Source organism: Typopeltis vanoorti, chromosome 4 (genome assembly GCF_054136105.1).
Source record: "Typopeltis vanoorti isolate ZY-2024b chromosome 4, IOZ_Tvanoo_1.0, whole genome shotgun sequence".
Lineage (NCBI taxonomy): Eukaryota > Metazoa > Arthropoda > Arachnida > Uropygi > Thelyphonidae > Typopeltis > Typopeltis vanoorti.
In genome coordinates this window covers 111,371,069-111,389,483 of record NC_143552.1, presented here as the reverse complement: position 1 = coordinate 111,389,483, position 18,415 = coordinate 111,371,069, and the positions used below count along the sequence as shown (strand labels likewise).

The 18,415-nt window shown below is 35.4% G+C and overlaps 1 protein-coding gene across 1 annotated transcript in view; it reads left to right on the top strand.

Moving 5' to 3' along the window:
• Positions 1-18,415, top strand: part of PolrMT (mitochondrial RNA polymerase) — a 603,530-nt gene that overhangs the window by 136,778 nt on the left and 448,337 nt on the right. Inside the window, exon 9 of the mRNA XM_090391417.1 lies at positions 7,023-7,113. Coding sequence (XP_090247543.1) covers positions 7,023-7,113 — 91 coding nt within the window. The remainder of the gene's footprint in view (positions 1-7,022; positions 7,114-18,415) is intronic.

Here is an 18,415-nt window from a genome sequence, read left to right as displayed (position 1 = left end):
ATCGTAATCACTGGCCTGGTTGGCCAAGTGGATACTATACCCAGTCTCCAACCAACAGGTCATGAGTTTGAGTCTCACTGCATGTATGGGTGTTTGTAAAAGCCTACTGTGGATGAGCTTGTATAGCTCCTTGAGTTATAAGACTTGTTTTAAAAAAAGTAGATAAGTTCTAGTAAGACTTTGGTAAGAATATACAAGACAAATATCGCAAAGTTATTATTATTACATGACACCTCCAGCGAGTCCAAGAGCTCATCGTGGGAGAGCCCATATAAGGATTCCCCTTGTCATGACAAGAATCAAACCCAGATTTTTTTTTTTTTTAATTGAAGGATGCAATGTTCCGCTGTTCTTCCAATTATGCTATGGAGATAAAAATAAAAATTAAAAATTATTTTTTATACTGAAAAATAAAAGAAATAGAGAAAAGAGTACTGTAAAAGCAAACAGAGATGATAAAGGTGACATTAAAACCAAGGAAAAGATATTCTGAGAGTCTGGAATAACTGCTTCAAAAACTGTTACATGAAACAAGCAGATCAATCTGAGTTCACACCAAATAGGATTTTTCATGGTTGGTCTGTGCTTTCTGTATTGTGTAAACAGGACATTATGCAGACTAATGTATAGTCTATATTTAAGTTTGTAAATTAGCAGTTAGAATTGTGGGAGATATAGGAAGGTGGTGTAATGTATAATCAAGTGGGAGACAAAGGTGAACATTATCTCCACTCTCATTCATCATCATCTGTATGGATCATATACAGATCACAAAAAGGAAAGTGGGGTAAATCCTGATGTTGAAATTGGAGAAATCCAACTCAGCTCTTTATTTTATGCAGATGATGTACTCCTAAATAAACCCATTACAAGTATAAATACAAAAACTAGGAAAATAGGCAGGAGCATTGAAATTGTCAACTGCATTCTCATTGAGAACTTATAGAACAAGTAAACTGTTCTATAGGTTCTCATCTTGTGCCTCATCTTTTAGGCGCAAGATAGGAAATTAAATTTGGGAATAGATAATTGAATAACTAAAGTTGATTTAGCAAAGAGCCAATTGAATAAATTTATATGGATAAAAGAGAAAATTCAGCCAAACTGCTATACCAGCAGTATATAAGATACTGTTCAGACCAGTGTTAACTTATGGAGTTTGGTCAGAAATAAAACAGTTGATCAAAGAACTGGCGATAATAGGTATAAGAGTTTAGAGAAAAATTAGAGGAATAGAGACTATCAATAGTAGAATCTATTGAAACATGAATATGTTAGGAAGGAATATTGTTAACATTCAAGAATATGTGAACAGAACTAATATGAGGTGGTACGGTCACCTAAATTGAATAGGAAAGTTAACTAAAAGAGGTGTTCTGTTAGAATGGTAGCAGAAAAATCTAGAAGCCTGAAATATAAGATCTGACTATATTTTAGACTCAACAAATAATAGACTAATTTGGAGGAGTATTGTTGATAAGAAGTAGGAACATATGGGGCGGTGATTGTGCAATATATAACCTCTTTCAGCCAAGTCCTTCTTATCATCTCACTAAAATTATCATCCCACTTTCCTATAATTTAGCCTGTTGTAATAGGTTTCATGGTATGATAAGAACACAGATGGTTAAGAAAATAACTATTTATTAACTTAAAGCTAATATTTCGCTGGTATTATATCCAGCATCTTCAGAGCACACAACACAAAGTTTGTTACAAATGCAAGACAACCACAATTCGGTGTAACAGCGGGGGCTAGTATAAGTGATTGCAGTGTGCAACACAAGACTAAAGTCCTAATATGGTGCCATCTAGGTAAAAAAAAAAAAAAATTCAAATTGAAAAAATATAAATTAAAAAATATTAATTTGGTCTTAGGATGACCGTCTCCCAAATCTTTGGTAAATTTATACATCCATACTTGTTAAGGTTTGGAGTATGTTTTAAGGCTTCTGTTGATTCCAGGAACAACCTCTCTGACTTGTAGAAGCTTCTGTGCATTTACCGTGAAACCTATTACAACATGTCTGATGAACACATAAGCCTATCCACGCGTATAATTTAGCCTGTTTCCACAAATGGATCTCTGTTGAACAAGCATTGCCACCTTAGAAGCATACCTTTCATAGTTGGAGGATATGTAACCTTTAGTTGGTAGATGTCTTTCATCTTTCATTTAGAAGCATGAAGTAGCATTGCTTTATTTCGTCTCTAGAGTAGGTTTTCTGGTTTCTGCCCCCCCCCCCATGCTGCATGTGTGGAAATATATAATTGAATAAATTATCATGGACAGCTTTATTCATTCATTCATTCATGCCACCACCATTATAAATTATTATTATTAACAACCAGACTCATTGTTGGAGGCACACTGTCACACACAAAGCCCATCAAACTATGTTTTAAATTCATTGAGTGTATCTGCATTCACCACAGTGTCAGGCAATGCGTTCCACTCATCACCCAATCTCCATGCGAAGAACCAACTCCTTATGTCCTGCTCACACCCTCTTTATACATCTTCTAGGGACGTCTCCTTGTTGTACCTCCTCCCATTCTATGAAACATTTCTTCCACATTAACCTGGTAACAACCCTTTACCAGCTTAAATGTCTCAATCAGTGTTTCACTATGGAGATGTAAATATATAATCCAACAATACAATCTAAAAATTCTCAAAAAAAAAAAAAGTCTTGGCATTTAAAGGTTGAAATCATGTTAGTTCAAAAATAGTTATAGAAAATAAAAAAATAATAGAACAAGTGACACAGTTTAATTAATTAATCTGCATAATAACATATCTGAAAGATAAAAATATAAATGAAAAAATAAAGAAATTTCAGAAAATCTGTGAAATAATTAAAAGGACACTGGTGGTAGTGGGGGGGGGGGAAGAAAGCAGAAGACAAGAAACACACAACTTCTGTCCTTCCATGTTTTCACCTCTCATATCCTGATGGTACAGTGGTAACATCTCCCAAAGATAAGGCAGACATCTTGTCATCAGTTTTCCTCTAGCTTTTGTAAGATGACCAAAGCAAATATTCTCTCATTATTCCATGAACTATTTACAGTGTTCCTCCTCTGAAATTTTTCCAGAAGGGATATTAGAAAAATACTCAGCAGCCTTAATACCAAGAAGTCTCCTGGCCCCGGTGGTATTCCTCAAGTTGTATGCCAGAAGTTACACTCATTTTGTATTATTTTTTGCTCATCTGGTATCTCTCTCCTGCAGCTTGGAAGCAAGCTTTTATCTAGACAGTTTCCAAAAATAAAAATAAAAAAAGAGGATATAAGGTAGCCATCAAACTATCATCCTATTAAGTATAGTTTCTGGGAAAATTCTCATGTTACACCTCTTAAACACTATTAATATAATTACGGCTATTATAGCCTGCTTTTGTTTTGGAGTGTCCCTTATTTTAATACATTGGCTAACATTACTCAAAAGAGGATATATATATATTTTTAGGGCATTATGGGTGAGTATAGAAAACAATTATGGCAGAATAAAAGAGGTGAAAAAATTTTGTACATACCTTGTTTTTGGTTCTATGATGCCTTCCAATTCCAAGATCCTGCTGAAGGTTGTTTATAAATGGAGGGAGTAACATGGGGGCGGGTTTTGACGTGGGAAATAAGTTTGGAAACCCGGGTTACTATTAATAATATATAAATATATATATATATTATTTTGTTTAGGGTTGCATTTTTTTTGTGGGGGGGAAGGGGGAAGGGTATCCTTATGTGGAAACTGGGACAGAGGTTAACGGGATGTGGACCGTTTCGGTCATCATCGGAACTTTGTTGGAATGAGTGTAGGGCTATGTCAAGGCTACAAGTTGCATCTGCCAAATTAGGGCATTTTATGGCAAATGCAATGAAAATTCTATCAACGTCTACCGCCCCTACCTAATCTCCGAATGTTGGATGATCCAGAACTTACAAATTAAGCCACGCCTCCGGTCATGTAGCGACCACAAATGCCCTAATTTGGCAGATGCAACTTGCAGCCTTGACATAGCCCTACACTCGTTCCGACAAAGTTCCAATGACGACCGAAACGGTCCACACCCTGTTAACTCCTGTCCCAGTTTCCACATAAGGATACCCTTTCCCTCCCCCCCCCCCACAAAAAATGCAGCCCTAAACAAAATAATACACACATATATATATATATATATATTTATATATATATTATTAATAGTAACCCGGGTTTCCAAACTTATTTCCTGCGTCAACCCCCCACTCCCGTTTATAAACAACCTTCAGCAGGATCTTGGAATTGGGAGGAATCATAGAACCAAAAACAAGGTATGTACAAAATTTTTCCACCTCTTTTATTCTGCCATAATTGCCTTCTGTACTCACCCATAATGCCCTAAAATATATATATATACCCTCTTTTGAGTAATGTTAGCCAATGTATTAAAATAAGGGACACTCCTAAACAAAAACAGGTATAATAGTCGTAATTATATTAATATCATCCTATTATTCTAACTTCAGTACTCTCTGAAATAATGGAAAAGTTCATAAACAGCTTCACTACTTGGAGACTTATGAATTACTTTGTGATTGCCATTCTCACTCCACAACATATCTCCTATTTAATCTCATCCACCGTTCACAATCCATGGACAGTTTAGAGAAACTAATGTGGTCACTCTTGATATCTCCAAAGCATTCTTGATCAAGTCTGGCATTGTGGCTATAAGACCACAATCAGTCAAGCTACCATCTTATGTTCTTTCTTCCCTTTGTGAATGAATTGCCATCTTCCTTACCAGTTGTTCATTGGAGATCATAGTGGATATTTTCCTTTCATCAGATTTTTTCATTATTATTATTATTTCGTATCCAAACACAAGTGGTCCAGTAATAGGTAATTGGTACAACATTATTTACAACAAATTAGGATACATTACAAATGGAAACAGCTTAAATTTAATAGGTAAATTATATAGGGAATAATAGGTAAAATATGAAGGAAAAAGAAACTATATATAAGTTATATACAATAAATATGGTCAGATGTTCCTCCAGTATCTTGCTTGCTCACCTGCTCTTTCTATGCAGGATCAACTCCTCTTTTGTGCAAGGCAATTGAAAAAAGGGGGCAAGAAATGTGAGTGTGGGCTGCCCAACTCACATTTATCTGGTCCAGTGAGGTAGCCCCATTTGATGAGGTTTTGCTTGCAGTATCCTATTGTTTGTAGTCTGTTGAGGCTTTTCCAAGTATTCCAGTCCATGTGGGTATCACATGGAAGATGTTCAGATGTTGGAATACCAGTATTATTCTCTGGGTATAGTGCAAGCCATTGTTGAAGTCTTGTCTCTGGAGGGTTTTTAGGTGGTTCAACAGTTGCTAGGAAGCTATGTTGGGAACCTAATCTTTGGGGCACTGTGGTCTGGCCAAATAGTGGGTGGCATTCATCATTCATTTGTCTGCTGCTTTCATCAGCTGAGAATGCAGATCTTCGAATTGAAGGGGGTGCAGTACCAGCCAAAGTATACAGGTCTCTTAGTGGTGTTGGTTTCAGGCATCCTGTAATTAAGCGCAGCTGTCATTCAATGCTGATGAAAGAAGCAGATAAGAAGCTGAAAGGCTTTGGACAGATCTTGCTAAGTTTTCAGCTTAGCAAGATCTGGCCTATACAGGGTAGGCATATTCAGCAGAAGAATAGCAAAGGGCCAAGGCAAAAGATCTCAGTTTGCTAATGTCTGCACCCTATTTGGAGGCAAGTAATCTTTCTTAGTATATTGTTTCTTGCATTAACTTTTGCCTTTGTTTTTTCTGTGTGTGTTTTATATGGCAGTGTGTGATCAAGAGTCACAGCAAGGTAGACCCGGGTTCAGGAATGTTCTATGTAAGAGCTTTCCCAAGAAATCTGTAGCTTCTTATTGACTTTCAAGATATTAAAAAAGCACGTGACTCCTTATAATCACACAGAAAGCTAGTAGCCCTTATCTGCTCCCCAAAGACCAGATACAACCTTTGGAGTACCAAGTACTACCCCTGCAGCTGCAACCTTTCTTATTATGGACAAATAGGTAGGACAGCCAACATATGTGTAACAGAGCACCAGGATTACATCCAATTCCACCACCACTTCAGCCGCTCAGGATTAGCAGACCATGTCCTGGATACCCGCAACAGGATCCGATGGAAAGAAGACATCAAAAGCCAACAATTATGGGACTTTAGGTCATCCTGTATTTTTACAAGTGTGCCTGCATGCATGTGTTTAATACTAATGTATTAAACATACGCATGCAGTCCCTGTACACCCCTTGAGGGTACATGGCAGGAATTTGATGATGATGCAGACAGTCATCTGCAGACATCAGCCCAATGGCCAGGAACACCAAGCCAAAGCCAATAGGTGGCATAATCATAGGATTTTAGGTCTCTCTGTATCTCTCCTGTTTTCATCTTTGTTATTGAAGTGTGCCTGCATGCACGTGTTTAATACCATTGTATTAATCCCTGAAGATGCTTATTTAATTTCAGGAAAATATAGGAAATAATAATTAAATATTTTTAGTTATTATCGAGTTATTTAGTTGTCAATTTCCTTAAATAATGTATAATGTCATGTCATAGGTCTTGGGAACTCTTGTGTGTGTGCATGCATGTGTGTTTCAGAGAGGGCTGATAATATATATATATATATATATATATATATAAATTACATATATATACATATAAGTAGGAATAATTTTTTGATCTGAATAATCTAGTACTGTCTTAGTGTCTCCCCCCCCAGAGATTATATGTATGAAGAATTTGATGATGGTGAAAAAAATAAATCTGGGATGAATATTCCAATATATTCATGCATTGTCTTATTTCAGGAACCAAAAAAAAAGGGAAAAAAAAGCATTTATTATGTTTTCATTTTTTATGCTATTTCACAGTTTTTTTTTGCAAAAGATATTTTGATTAAAATAAAATATTGATAAATGTGTAATGTATTTAAGCATTAAATTTTATTACTGAAATGTTAATTCAATTCTAGAGAGAAAAACTTGAAGAATGCCAGAAAGATTGGAGAAAATCATTAACTAGCTCATTTCATGAAAAGCTAAATATTTTATCCACGCAAAATAGTAAGTCATTCTTAATGATTATTTTCATTTGAATTGATAAAACTTTTTTAAATATTTGCTGAATATAAATTAATATTTATTTATTTATTCTTATGGCTACATGAAACTGGTAAGTGAAAAATACAATCACAATTTCCAGAAACAAATGATGAAAATCTTAACATATAAAAGTTCATTACATAAAAGGCACAACCTGCTTGCTAAGTCTTTCTTTTTTTTTTTTTTTTTTTTAATATAAAGCAAAAGTAACTTGTCATAATTAACCCAGGGACAATTATCATCGTGCTGCACCAAGTACGAAAGACTGCATGTTCTCACGAGACTTCACAACATAAAAATGGCTGTATCTGAGGTTTAAGTAGAGAGCAGTTGTGTCTTGTGTGAGAAAACTTGATCCATTAGAGGAAGCCCATTTCACACTGTTTCTTCTTCTTCATCTTCTAACATGAGGAGTTCTGCTGATACTATGGCGAGGACTATGAGAGTGACTACTAGAATAACGTCTTCGTGGTGAGGTGGGACCATGATCTTCTGTTTCTTCCATAACCACCGCCACCACCATACCAACTACAGGTCAAGGTCCAGGCTGCAAAGCCAATTCAAGGCCTCATCCGTCACCTTGTGTATGTCCTGTAAGCCAAAACCGTAAAATTGGCACCTTGGGCAGTCGTACACAATATGATAAATGTCTCAAACAAGGTGTCCAAAGGTTTCCAAGCCTCCTGGGCTACTTACATTATGATGAATAAATTAATATGAACACATGGTATCTCTCAGGGAGTATTGTATTGTTTTCATCTTTGGTGTAAATTATATGAATTTAAATATGATAAAGTAAATAATTTCAGTATCAGATTTGTTGTAATCATGGGTAAGATAAAAAAAAAAAAGGTTGCTACTATGAATTCTGTCGAAGAGGCCAGTACTACTGTTACTCAACAGTAGTACTGTTGAGTAAACAGCCAACTTGCTCAGCTGCGTATTAGCATACTTGCTCTCAAACTTACAGTGTCAATTCCAATCCTACCACAGGCATGGCTGTTTGTGAATGTATTTAATGGTAGATGAATTTCATTGCCAGGTGAGAGACCACCACCTCCCTTTTTTGGGTAGCTTGGAAGAGTTCCATATTTGGTGTTGAGGATCACAGCTTTTCATGGATGGAACTTGCATTAAAAAAGTTGAAAAGAATAAGATACATGTATTGGAGTTCAAACTCATAAATCATGTGATGATTAAATTGAACCACATAAAAATGATGAATTATCAAGTGAATAAACATTTGTTAATTCACTTGATAATTTTGTGTCTATAGTAATTGCCAGATGAAAATTCACTATAGAAAGCAAAGTAAGTTTGCTTTGCTGTGCTCTGTAAAAAAAAAAAAAAAAGTAGTACTACTAGTCACTCTCTTTTCAATTTTTTTGCCGCAATTTTCTTTGAGAAAAAAAAGTGTCAAACAAAATTATACCGTGTTCATAACCAGGAAGATCCAGTGGCAGGTGACCAAAAATGGTAGCTGGTCTGTCTGAAGGTTTGTGTGTTACAGTTTAGTTGCTAGACAGAAAAGAGAGGATATGATAGAAACATATGAATTTCTAAAGAGGCTTTATAGATGCTGTTTGAAGAAATGTTCAAATACATCACAAGACAGGAGAGAATGAGAGATCATCCTGAAAGTGTATGAGAGTGTAGTTTGCAGAGGTGTGCAAATTAGATTTTTCACTTGAAAAGTGTTGAATAAATGGAATGGTTTCGAGAGAGAGAGCTCTCTTAAAAATGTGCAAATTACAAACAAAATCAGGATATTATCAATATTCTAGCAATACATAGTTGAAAAAGGTTCACGAATTATGTCTTCTCCGGATATATTGAACTCCAAACAGTAACAAAATTCAGTAAATCCTCCTTCATTGTTTAGTTGATAGCATAAAAACTACTCTTACTGTAGACTCTCCTACTTATAAACTTTCCAAAGTTAATTACATCACTTCTCCCCATTACAGGCACTTTCCTCCTTCATAAAAAAAAGTCTGTTCACATCAAGACTATGTATAATTAAGACTCTCATTGTGAAAAAAATTCTTCAGACATCATGGTTATCATATTGATATCATATCTCTGTTTATTTACTAATGTAATGCGTGCTCTCTCTCTCTCTCTCTCTCACACAGAGAGAGAGAGAGAGACTCTTGATATGATTGTCTCACTTCTCCCTGACATTTTGAATTATTCAAATTTTACTCTACATGCAGGTTTATTTTACATGGGAAAGAAAACTTTATAAACAGTTCAATGGGTTACTTGATATTTGGTTACTCTCTTTCTCACCCTCCTTTAGTTAATTTCTATATAAAACACTAGGAAAATACACTCAGCACTTCTGTATTCAAACCATTTGTTTGGTTATGCTAAATGGATGATGTGTTTGTGATTTATCTCCATGTTCACATATGTTTAGTATATTTAAACAACCACTATCCATAAATACAAATCACAGTAGAAAGCGAAAGAAATAACTGTGTGCACTTCCAATGTACTTTTTTTTTTATGTGATTCCCATCCATGAAAGGCTGCAATCTTAGAGTACATTAGTACCACAGGTATACTAGGTTTTAATATAGTTATTCTGGTTTTGTGACCAACCACATGTTTATTAAAGAAAACTGTTTTTAAAGCTAAACAAGTACTAAAAAACAACACTCGACAAGTTAGTCATCAGACTAACATCTTCAGAGGTAAAGAGAACAAAGTTTAAAGCACGCACTACTAGAAATTACAAAAATTAGTTCATTTGATGGTATTGTGAACATCTAAACAGTTCATTAAAAAAACGAATAACAGATCTATACAACCGTTAATGCTTGTTAGCTGAAGACAATGCTATTTGTTGTCGTGTTCTGTGGTTCACGCTCACTCTGTCCAAGGTCTGAAATTGGTAAATTTTTAATAAACGATGACCAAACTTGATTTAAAATCAAACCTTGGTTTTTGTTTCATTGCATAGGAATTTTAATCATATTTGCTGCTGCTTTGAATTTTCTTGTGAAACAATTCTTATCAATATAGGACATGTTTGTTCTATCCCAGAGTACATCATGACCGGTAGAGGTTGTGTGAAATGCCAATCCTGATTTATGTTCTTGCTTATTTTGTATGTCCTTTTGATGTTTGCTCATGCAATTTCTCCCGATCTCCCCATCTGGCCCACATAGCAGATGCCACAGGAAAAGTGAATATTATAAATCCCTGGTTTTTTCATTGGGTGATGTGGAGGTTTCGGAGGATGAAGAGATCTTGATATTTTTTCAAGTGGCAGGAAAGTCACTTTTATGTTGTATTTTGTAGAGAAATTATCTGTTATATTCTTGATATAAGAAAGGGTGACTGCATTCTTGAACTCTTGTTTATTTAAGTTTCTTGTAGGTGCTGTATTGAGAATTTTCTTAATTAACTCAGTATTGAAACCATTCAGTTGTAGGATTTGTGATAAGTATTGTATTTCTTCTTTCCGTTTTTCTTCTGTACTGGGGATGTTGTATGCTTTATCCCTTAAGGTTTTTATTAGTCCTATTTTTTGCTTGGGGTGGTGATGGGAAGTAGTGTGCAGAAATCTTCCTGTGTTTGTTGGTTTTCTATAGATGGAGAACGATAATCTGTTTTTTCTTTCTATTTCTAAGGATGTTTAGGAAAGGAAGTTTTTTATTTTCTTCTAGTTCCAGAGTGAATTTTATGTTAGGATGTAAGTTATTAAGATAGTCTTGAAATGTAGTCAGTTCTGGTGCTGTTCTTGGCCAAATGATAAAGATATTGTTCACATAGCGAGCCATATTTTTGGTTTTTTGTGCCAGTTTTGTAAAGCGTTATTTTCAAAATTTCCATGTAGTGGTTTGCTAGAGCTGGTGAGAGGGGTGAACCCCTTGCTACTCCTTTTTGTTCCAGGTTTGTCTTGGTAAAGGAAGATCGTGTATTTTATGCAATGCTTGTAGAGCTGTACAATGTCCGGTGGGAAGAAATTTTCTAGGATGTTTACTGTTTCATTTCTTGGAATTTTTGTGAAAAGGCTGACTACATCTAAACTCACTAATATGTCTGAAGGATCTATGTGTATATCTTTTACTTTTTCTATGAAGTCTGTGCTGTTCTTAATGAACGATGGTGTTTTTCCTATATGTGGTAAAATCAAGTTTGTAAGGTGTTTTGCCAGATTTGAGGTAGGAGAGTCCCTTCCCTCCACCAATCGGTCTTAGTGGTATATCTTTTTTATGAATTTTAGGGACTCTATATATTCTAGGCACTAGTGGGTATTTGGATTGTAGATTTCTTTTGAGTTCCTCAGACCAATTTGGTATATATTCTTGATAAGTTCATTGGTTTTGTTGTGAGTGAGTTTGCCAAGTGGGGTCTCTGTCTAATGCTGTGTAGGTATCGGAATCTTAAAAAGGCTTTTCATTTTGTTGTTTAATCTTCTGAGTTTAAAATCACTGTTGCATTGCCTTTGTCTGCTTTTATTATGACTATGTGTTTGTCTGATTTGAGTTTATTAAGTGCTGCGAATTCTGTTTTTTGTAGGTTTTTTGGTGGTAATTTGTAATTTAATAGTAATGCTGCACTTTGAATGCAGATCAGATCTGCTATCTCTCCTGGTATATTTCTTATTCCTTTTGTAATTTGGGCTATGATATCAATTTTTGGGACTTGTTGTGGCGTTACAGCAAAATTAAAGCCTTTCATAAGAAGATTTGTTTCATCCCTCGTTAGAACTCTTGAGGAGAGGTTAATTATTACGTTGGAGTGATCTAGATGTTTCTTTTGTTTTGTTTTGTTTTTTCTTTTAGAAGAGAATTGAATTTTTTTATTAGTTTGCATTTTTTCTTTTCGGACACCATTGTAGCTTTATTGTATGTGATAGTGTCTATGTTATTCCATAGTTCTGACAGCAGTAATGTGGACAGTTTGTTATGTATATTACATGTATCCTGGTTAATCTTGGACATTTCTGCTCTAGTAGCTGCAATTCTTTCTCTCAATATAGCTAATTCTGTTCTTTTGTATATTCTGTTGGCCTTATTGGAGTTGAATGCATGTTTGATTTTTATGAACTTGGGAACAATTTCATTGTCTCTGCAACTGATTAAAAATATCAAACAGTTGATAAAGTTCTGCTTTTTAATGCAGAACTTTATTTTTTTAAGGAACTGTTTAGATGTTCACAATACCAACAAATGAACTAATTTTCATAATTTCTAGTAGTTTGTGCTTTAAACTTTGTTCTCTTTACCCCTGAAGATTCAGACCATCTGCCTGTTGTTTGGAGAGTTAGATACACTAAACTGCCCAGCCAAGCAGATGGTTCATTATTGTCTTTGGATTATAGAAAACTTTTTTATATTACTCACAAGAGGCAGTAGGTCTATAGGAAATCCATGCCATGTGTAGATATTCTTCTGTGGAAGAGAAGAATATTTACACATGGCATTTGTTTACTATATATCACACAGAATGAAAGAAAACTAGGAGTAGCAGGTTCGACTGTAAAGGGATGTTGAGTAGCTGTTGCTTAAGTTCCTGTAGATCTGGAAGAAAGTTTAAGCATAATGGATGCTAGTTCTGCTGAATGGCGATCATGGAAATATCTGTGAAAGGGACCCAGTGTGAAAAAACTGATCTTCTATGAGAGAGTGACTGAAGAGAGTTTGTAAGACAGGTATCATTAATCAATTGAACTGCCCTTTTCTGAACAGCAACAAGAATTTTTAACAGTCTTAGGTGCACCATTGCAAACATTGCAATGCTGCACTTCTACATGAGAGCCCTACTGCCTTTCATGTGGAAGGTTAGCAGGGATTTATACAGAGTAAGTACAGGTAGTCGTCGACTTATAACCTATGCACTTTACGACTGATCGACTTATGACTGCATCTCAGATTTTTCTACTCACTCACATGCCTTATCCGCGTGGTCCCCGAAGCCTAATGGGAACAGTTGTGCGTGTAGCATCAGCCCACTGCCCAGTAATGTGTGTTTGGCATGATTCATACCGCTTGATTTCTGTTTGCATACATATTACGTTCACTATTTTTGGTTCACTTATAATTTGTGATACAATTAGCATTTTTTTTAAAACTCCTAAACATGTCAACCAAAAGGAAAGTGCCTTTGTCTACTCCTAGACCTGTCCAGAAAGCAAGAAAGGCCATTGATTTAGACACAAAATTGAAAGTGATCAAGCAGCATGAAGAAGGAAAGAAGATGAACGCGATCGCACATGATTTTAAGTTATCTCATTCTACAGTGTCAACGATTTTGAAAGACAAAGAAAGCATTCGTGAAGTTGTTAAAGGTTTGGCACCATGCGAGCAACAGTGATAGCGAAACAACGTACAGGGTGTAAAATTCTTTTTCTTGTAAAATTTTTGTCTTAATATGCTTGTGCTTATTGAACTTATCTCTAACACTTAAATTACCCTATTAGTCTCAATATTCTCTCTGGACTGATCTTTACCTTTAAGAACGATGCTAGTGGTTTAAGGACAAAGGGATTGCTAATGGTCAACACCGATTTCTTTGTTCAATACTGGATCTGATTCCTTTTTTGGATTCGGGGAAAATTTATATTATCCTGCGCCACCCTGAATCCTAGATTAACAAAGAGTGCAGAATCAAGGAACCAGAATACAGTTTAGCATACAATCTTATTTCACTATAAATTACTTTTGCAGTCGTAGCCTCTCTATTAATTAATCTCCTGCTGTGGTCTGAATTTTATGAGAAAGTGCAGTAGAGAAGAAAATTAGGCACCAGTTAAACTTAAAAGGCAAAACATTTAATTTCAATTGAAGCATCTTACACTTTATGAATATACACTAATAAAGCAATCTACAATTTCTAAGGAATGAGTATTAATTATTCAAACTCTATCTTTATCATAACATGCAAAACAAAGAACTTCATATATAGTTTACAATTTCTACTTGATAGATCAAGCATACTTTTCTATACTCTTCAAATACTAAGGATATTTGCTAATTGAATCACTAAGTTAGCTCCACATGCTCTCACACTAATTCTTTCACTAAAAGTTCATAATCACTCTACTTTAAAAGAAAACTATCTCTAGAGTCCTTCCTATAGTTACAAACTTTCTTCTTATACACAATTATGTATAAAAACATAGACTGTACATTACCAACTGCTGGGGAACTGTTTGGCCACTTCACATATCACGACTGGACAATCATTTTCGATTCCTGGTTCATTCTGCTTTTTCTGAGGCATTCTTCAAGAGTCCGAGCTGTAGTTATCTCTGCAGCCAAAAGTAGGCATACGTTGTTCTCTGGTCAACAGGCACAACATCGTAATGATATCTCCAGAAACATCGGAGATTTCCTTCCGCTGGACTGATTGCTGACCAGTAAACGTTCAGGAATTTCACGGCATAGTTCCTCAGTCTTTGTCTCGAATCCGCGTTGAAAAGTGGGGGGACGAGAAGGTGCCATGAGGAGGTTCCAACACACCAGAGCAAGCGAGCAAGAGCCAGAGTCCAAGAGCATAAGAGAGCTTTCTCGGCACTGCAACAACTTTTTAAATCGTGCGTGCTACCGTTTTCTTCTATGTCATCGTTTTCTCCTCCCCTTTTTCCATGCCACCCTACGTCACCCAGTACTCAGCGCCACACACGGAATTCTAGCGTGCTCTTCGGAGTGTGTGTGTGGGGGGAGACTGCGTGCTTACCTAAAGGGTGCACGTGTACTTGTAGCACGTGTTTAGATTCCGGCCACTTTTACTTAATCAGATTATCTTTTCTCCCAGCAATTTGTAAGTATTTACACAAAAACAGCAAGGTTTAAGCATTTAAGCAATTTACAATATTTTACATTATAACATAAAGTAGTGAAAATATCCTCAATTTAGTAATACTTTGGTAAATTACAAGAATTTAGTATGCCCAATATATCAATATGTGATTCAAATTGCAAACCCATGTTAAGTCAGTAGGAAACGTTAATTAATTAAATTTAATTTCATTCAGAACTTAACAAGGGCCCATCCATGAAATGGAAAAATTATTGTTTCTTTGGATGGAAGATCAGATACAGAAGCGAACACCCTTAAGCCTTCTTACAGTGCAGTCGAAGGCTAGAAGTCTCTTTCAGACGCTGAAGGAACGCGCCAGAAAAGATTACACTCAGAGATTTATAGTAAGTACAGGATGGTTCAAAAGATTCAAAAGAAGATTCACCCTTCATAGAGTGAGTCACAGGAGAATCAGCAAGTGCGGATGTGGAAGGAGCTCAAGAGTTTGTTAAAAGTCTGGATGAAATAATTATGGAAGGAGGGTATCGACCAGAGCAGCTTTTCAACATGGATGAGAGTGGATTGTTGTGGAAAAGGATGCCAGAACACACTTACATTCACCAAGAAGCCAAAGGCATGATTTTAAGGCACTTAAAGATAGGCTGACTTTGCTCCTTGGCCTGAACATCGCAGGTTTTAAACTGAAGCCTTTTTAATTTATCATTCTGGAAATCCCCATGCGTTCAAGAATGTAAACAAGCACACTCTGTCTGTATACTTCCATTCAAACCAAAAAGCCTGGATGACTCGAACATTGTTTGAAGACTGGTTTCTAAAGTACCTCAAGTTCATGAATATTGCTTCGAGAAAGAAATTCCTTTCAAAATTGTATTAATCTTAGATTATGTACCTGGCCATCCACCTCACCTAGACCACCTCCATCCAGATGTAAAAGTTTTTTATTTGCTGCCAAATACAACTCCACTCATTCACCTTATGGACCAAGGGGCGATTGCCACATTTGCCCAAGCTATAGCAGCAACAGATGCCAACCCAGAACTATCTTTGCGAGAGTTTTGGAAACAGTATGATATTTATAAATGCATCAAAAATATTGCAGCCACATGGGAGGCTGTGACAAAGAAATGCATGAATGGAATCTGGAAAAACTGTGTCTAGCATTTTGCTAATGATGAATTTGATAGTGAACATGAACTTTAAATGGTTACGGAAAATATTGTAACACTAGCAAATGGACTTTCTTTAGACATTGAAGTGGAAGGTGTTGAGGAGCTGCTAGAGCAAGAATCTGAAGAACTTATCGCTTTGGAAGAAGAAAGAATGGCTGAAGAAGAAAGGATGGAAGAAGAAAATGAAGATGAGGAAGAACCAGAAAGAAAATTCACCACTAGAGGGTTATCTGAAGGTTTTTCTTTACTAAATAAACTTCTTGCACATTTTGAGGAAATGCACCCAAACATCGAACGATTTGCAGGGATTTAACAAATGGTACAAAATGCTTTTCGGCCATACCGTGAAATTTACGAGCAGAAAAGGAAACAAACAATTCAGACAAAAAAAAACTTGTTTATGAGAAAAACAATTCCCACTACATCAAGTGGCAGCATTAATGACCCGCAGCCAAACACGAGTGGTCGTTAAAATATTTCTTATCTATTTTCTACATATGTTTTGTATAGTTCTTTAAGATAAAATATTTTTTAGTTTTTATACAGTAACTTGATATCTTTTTCATAATATTTTTTATTTTTGTAAATAGTAAACCAATTGTGTTGTACACAGTGTCTGATTTACCTAAAGTGGTCCGACTTATGTCCAGATCGCTTTACGACTGGTCGGTCAGAACCTAACACGGTCTACCTGTAACTGGTTAGAAGAGAAGTACTGAAAATGGCTGCCAAGTGTTTTTTGGTGTAAGACACAAGAATTTAGAGATCTCTAGAGACTGAGATCTCTTTTCTCAGTCTGAGAAAAGAGATCTGATCTTGACTGTTGAGCTGAGTATTATCAAAAGTAAGTGGAGAAGATCTGAGGTATTTTTCCTGAGAAAACAAGAAAAACTGTGATTTGGAAGCACTGAAGGTGACTAGGTTTCACCCCAATCAAGGATACTGCGGAGGTCAGTTTTTGGGCCACTTATTGCAGATGATCTTGAAGCTTGAGATTACAGATGGTGACTTATGCTTTAACTTATTACAGATGCTTTTGAAGCTTTAAGCACTGCAAGGCTTGTTGTATGAGTAGGATGAGTGGAGAGTGCCATCATCAGCAAAACTGTGAATAGGATTTGCAATCAATGTGTGCAGGTCATTTATACAAATCAGGATGAGGGTTGGTGAAATGACAAAGCTTTGAGGGACACGTGCATTAACAGAAAAAATCTGAAGAGAGAACATCTTCCACCATTACACATAGTAATTGATCTAAGAGAAAACTGGCAATCCAATCACAAAGGGAGGAACTTTCTTACACACTCTTCTTTTCAATATGAAATTCAATTTTATCTTGCTCAAACAAAACTATATAAAACAAAAGTATACACAAACTTAGACAAAACTAAATAATCCATTTATAATAATAATAATTTAATAATGTAGATATTTTGATCCGAATGTAACAAATTATCATCAGTGCATAAATAATTCAAAAAGGTGTTGCTACACAAGAATTTATTGTTATAAATTCTTTTGTCTACATGTTTCTATTAATCTTTTACTATACCAAAAATGGCATTAAGAACTCTCTCTCTCTCTATCTTTCTCTCATTGACTTTTATTTTTGATTGCAATATCTTCATACTGGTTAAAGAAACAAAAATGTACAGGGTATTCGAAATAAGAAATCCTCACCATTTAGTTTTGAGCAGGATAAAATGAATTTGATAACGATAATGTTATTTTTTATATAAATAAATATGTATTTGTTAAACATGTTCTGTATTTCTATTACGTATTACTCTGCTTTGTCTTTGTTGTTCTTTACTTAAAACTTCATGAATGGTCGTAAATAGTCGACTGCCTTAACTATTGACTGCCACCATTTATTTATTTCTACTAGTCTTATATCATGCTCTATAGTCCACCAAATTTATTTGTTTTACGACTGTACCAGTAAGATTATGTATTGAGTGCAAGATTATAAGATTTTAAACTAAAGACAAATGAGATATTGTTAGCATTCCCCGTTTATGCTAATTTTTACCTTTAATTAGTCGTGATTTAATTATTGATCACTTAAACTTTATATTATGCAGGTTCAGATTTTTCAGGTAGTTTCATTGACAGAATCAGTCCAATGTGTTGTTCACAAACCATTTAATTAAATCAAAAAGGAATATTTACAGTCTGATCCACACACACACACAAACACACACACATATATATATATATATATATACATATATATACACACATATACATATATATACACAATTCTTTACAAGTCTCTGTCAATTTCAATTCTTCCCAATTCAGAATTAGTTCTG